The 4,817-nt window shown below is 44.9% G+C and overlaps 1 protein-coding gene across 3 annotated transcripts in view; it reads left to right on the top strand.

Moving 5' to 3' along the window:
* The first annotated feature begins 919 nt into the window (after positions 1–919).
* Positions 920–4,817, top strand: part of nrg2a (neuregulin 2a) — a 72,946-nt gene continuing 69,048 nt past the window's right edge. For all 3 annotated transcript variants that reach the window (XM_056397228.1, XM_056397225.1, XM_056397226.1), the window contains exon 1: positions 920–2,309. In XM_056397228.1, the coding sequence (XP_056253203.1) occupies positions 1,901–2,309 (409 nt within the window). In that variant the 5' untranslated portion in view covers positions 920–1,900. The remainder of the gene's footprint in view (positions 2,310–4,817) is intronic.

The raw sequence follows: 4,817 nt of genomic DNA, 5'->3' as shown, positions 1-4,817 counted from the left end.
CCCATGTGCGTCTGTTCTGTGTTGGAATCAAGGGTGGGGTTTAAAAAGCACATTACCCTAGCAGTCACGTGAAGAGTACTGTAATTCACACAGTAATAATAACCGGTTTAATACCCGTGTCTGACATCAGCTCTCTATAGGCTTAATTTACAGCCCTTGTAAAATTTCAGCACCACGGAGAGCAGCCAGGTCTGTGTGAGCTCTGCAGGACAGACACGTAGAAGAAAACATAAGTAGGGGCTACATGTGTGGGGATGGCTTTGTTTGATCTGAGACTCATGTGCTCATTGTTTTAGCATAATTCAATATATAAGCAGTTATTGGCCTAAACTGCAGGCCAGTGATAACATGATTATTCAAGCCCACGTCCATATATATTTGGACAGAATTCAAATCTGGTACCCAGCTTTTTTTCTAAGTTAGTACTGTTGCTGTTTGTTTTACAGCAGCATTTACAGCAAGTATGTGTCAGATAGCTCATAAATACACTGTGGTCAGCAGATGTCGCTCTTTGTGAATACTGTCACTACAACATCCCTGTATCCGCATTCTATTTGGTATTTAGGCTAAATCAAACCAAACCATCACTGCCATAACTTGACCTAATACATCGCTCTTGATGATGATCAAACGTGTTAATATTCCTATGTTGAATTCTGTCTGTCAAAGTGCTCTCACAGCGGCCTTATCATCTGAACACATATTATATTTGTATAAAAAACACAGGGGAGCAATACTTTTACCGAATTTTCTCCATCCAAAGTGAATCAAATATATTTTTTTCTGCTTCGGACCCCAATATTGCAGCTGTTTTAGCTGTATGGATTTGATGCGGTGCTTCAACATCAGTTTTTTCAGAGGCAGAGCAGCGAATGTGACCTGAATACAGGGCATGACTTAATGGGATGAGACGCAAAACTCATTCAAAACAGTCTCTTGAAGAATCTGAAATGCTTTCGCAGCCTTAGTCATCGCAGCCATATGATTTCTCTAGGCCCACCGGAGTATATGCGGCTGCATTTTTTAATGTGAACCTATTTCGTTTTTGGAGTAATGCCTTGGCTACAGTAAGATGCGATTTTGAGGAGGGACAGTCATGGATTTAGGATTTCGTTTGTTTCGTTATAACGTGAGATCAACGCTGATAAAACACCATGGAGTGATTGACACACAGTAACTGGGTTTAGGGAGTGAGGAGATCGACCTTTTGGTCCATCGGTTGCCTGTATCTCAGTGCTCCAATCCTGCGTTTTTGTTGACGGAGCCCCTTGGCAATCGGCATTATTTTCTCTCCGTCTGTGGCTAGTGGGGGAGGCGGAGAGAGAGCCGCGGTGGAAGGCGGCGTATTAGCGTTATAGCTGCCGATCAGAAATGCTGTTTTATTTTTTGGAATAAAACGTGGCTTTTGTTTTGCGAGCGGACTACCAAACTTGTGCTTCACTGCAGCATTTTGCGTCTTTTCCCTCCGCTGCAGATGATACAGAAAACCACCATAGCGGTACCCCACCACTGCAATTTTTGGGCAAAGATAAGAGTGGCGTCGTCTTGCAGTTAAGGCTACTATGGCAGCATAGGGGGCATCTTCTGGGGGGAGAATCCGCCAATTCCTTGCTTAGCGTATCTACAATGCCTTATTATTAGCCGAAAGCAGTGACTGGATTTGAAACCCAGCATCATCCCGCGGTTTCCCCGTTTCAACGCTGCTCTTTACCCACTGAAAATCACTCGAAAAAGCAGCGGATCCCGATGGCATGGACACTTATGCAAGGTCTGCCGCGCTGCCGTGCTACTGGAGCCTACTTGCTGTCTCTTCATTCAACCCAGCTCCATCGCCATCGCCCCGCAGCCGAGAGAGCCCTGCCGCAACGCGACCAGCGACCACCGAGCCAAAGCAGGCGGCATGAGGCTTGATTCAGTACATTTATCCATGCTGGTCATCGGGGTCTCATTCGCCTGCTACTCCCCGAGTTTGAATTCCCTGCAGGACCAGGCTTACAAATCCGCCGTGGTGATCGAGGGCAAGGTGCAGTCTACGCCTGTGAACGTCTCCGCGGAGCCGTACCGTGTGAATGTCAAAGTGCTGGATGTTTGGCCCCTAAACAGTGGGGGTCTGGAGCGAGAACAGCTCGTCACCGTGGGGGAATTTGGATCTGAGGCTCCGTGCACCAAAGTGAAGAAGAACCACAAGTACATTTTTTTCATGGACCCCACTGACGAGCCCTTGGTTTTCAAGGCATCGTTTGCGCCTCTGGACACGAGTGGAAAGAACCTTAAAAAGGATGTTGGGAAGATCTTGTGTGAGGACTGCGGTAAGTTAATGTATTGTGGATTACCGGTGAAGTCCAACCCGGAAGAATGAACGGTCTGTTAACAGCCCCCGGCTTAAGGCTTTTGGTAACAGGCGCTCTGGTGAATTGTGGTTATTATGGCCACAGCATGGTTTGGAGTCAGTGGGTACCAGATAGGTGCCTAAGGGGCGTCTATGCAGCAATTTTCGACAACTCTCGCAGGCTCCCATAGCCCACATGATCAATCAAACTCTCTTTCTCGCTTTCTCTCTCCCATTCTCTCTCCCCTGAACTGCATCAGACATGCGCCTCGCACTGTTGCTTGTGAGGAATTGCAGTTTCTGTGTATCGAACTATCTGCAACCTGCAAACCCGCATTATACTTTAAAGCTTCTTGGTACTTAAGGCAATGCATCTTGTACTTCCCCAGCTTAATATGTAGATTTCAGTTTTACAAAAATGTTGCAGCTTCTTATATGAGCATTGAGCACATGCATTTCAGGGACCCGGTACAATTTCAGGACCAGGGACAGCGGCCTGTATCACTGGTATCACGTGTGCCCTAAGCAAACTGGTTCCTTGGCTATATTTAGGCTCACGCCCTGCTTTAATGCTTTAATACCCTACACTTTGACATAGCCTATCGTCCTATCCTGTATATCACATCCATGCTCAGTGCAGGCAGAAGACTAGTACTTTGTGTTGTAGTCCGTAGCTGGAATCAATGAGGTTGTTGTTGAAAATATTCAATATCAACTTTACCACCCATCACTTTAGGGTTTTTCTTTTTTAGATTCATGCACAGGAAGTTCAGGAATGTATTTTGGTCAGTAGATGTCGCCCTCAGGGAGTGATTTTAATCACATCAGGCACATTTTATGTGTAGTAAGGCGTTATTTATTTATTAGTATATTAATTCTCACTGATAATATTCAAGTCGATTTACAGTGTTTCAATGGACAATACTCTCTTACTCTCTCTCCCTCTCCCACATGGCTTGTTGTAAGATTTCACAAATGAAAATCAAGGCTGATTATGTTGAATAGGCTATGCAACTTACTGAGTAAGTACAATGCAGCATACTGTTGCACTGATGTTGGTGCAGTAGGCTGCACACAAATACATCAAGTCATGTGCATGTGTGCATGGATGCACCGACACACATGTTTTTGCTACAAAACTGTGCATTGTTTGGTGACAGAATTTGTGGGGTGTACTGTCACTGTATGTGTGAGAGCCAAACAGCTCAAATGCCACAGAGCGTTTTCCTAGTCTTCACTAGGGTAAATGAATCTGTACTACTTTAATTATAAAGTAGTGTCAGTGTCTGTAACTGGATCTTAAACACCTCTCAGTGCTTGTCACAGAGCCACTCCTTTACTTGTGTCTACAACTAATGTCCCATGCTGGTCAGCCTCCAGCATAACTTCAAATTAAGATGCTGCTCATCTTCCATACTTTGAATGTGTTGAGCCAATTAGAGCATATATCACACATAAAATAATAAACATGTCACACACACTTGTACTTCCACTCAAGTGTTGTGGCCTGGTACATGATGTGTGCCCTGTACTGCTGCCTTCTTAAATCCTCTTACCCTGTACTCGTGAGACACAAATGCTCCCCTCTCTCCCTGATTTTGCCACACTCACTCTGGCTTTTAAACTCATCATCCCATTAGAGAGGTTACACAAAATGGACCTTATTACCTCTTGAGTTTCTTGAACAGCCCAAACATCCCCCGTCAATTCTTCTGCCACTTAGCAAAGCTTATCAGTGATGTGATCAAACTGGCATGGCCACTTCACTGTGTTACCTGAGAGAGTTGCCACGCCCGCTTCCTGGGCCTCTTTAGCTGTCTTTTATTTAGTTCAAAGTACCCAACAACATAGCTAATGTTGGTCTGGTAGGCCATTGTAGTTGAGGTGATTCTTACTCAGTGTAATTGATTCTTTTCTGACCCTCTCTCCTCCCCAATCATGCCACTTTCAACATAGTCTTTCATTCAGACAGACAAACAGTCAGTCCCTTGACATCCTCTTGTCCCCTTGAGCTGACACAAGATCAACAATGTGCTATTGAGGGCTTCTTTCCCTCATATTAAGTTAATCAACATTGTATCAGTCCATCTATATCATTGGCCTTTATGTCCTAATCTTGAACCTCGAATTGCTGCATATGCAGCTTTGTCTGGGTCCAGGCCCACTTAGCACACATCCTAAACTTGCTTTAAATCCCTCTCTCAGAGGGACACAAGCTCCCACATGTGTGAACCAGGGGACTGAATGTACGTACTCCACAGCTCTCAAAGTGATGTAGTTGTTGTCTACTGGTTCCTAAGGGCTGCCTGAAAAACAGTGCTTACCACCTGCACCCTTTCCTCAGGACTCAGTCAGCTGGGAGTTCTGACATACTGTTTTTCTGACATAGATTTGCATCAACATGCATCAACAGAAACATACAGCAAACACAGGCTCATGATCTGTTATCAAATCTCTCCTCACTCTTGCTGCCAGTGTCACAAGCCAA

The sequence above is a fragment of the Seriola aureovittata genome, chromosome 15 (genome assembly GCF_021018895.1).
Source record: "Seriola aureovittata isolate HTS-2021-v1 ecotype China chromosome 15, ASM2101889v1, whole genome shotgun sequence".
Taxonomy (NCBI): Eukaryota; Metazoa; Chordata; class Actinopteri; order Carangiformes; family Carangidae; genus Seriola; species Seriola aureovittata.
This window is presented reverse-complemented; position numbering and strand designations above follow the sequence as displayed.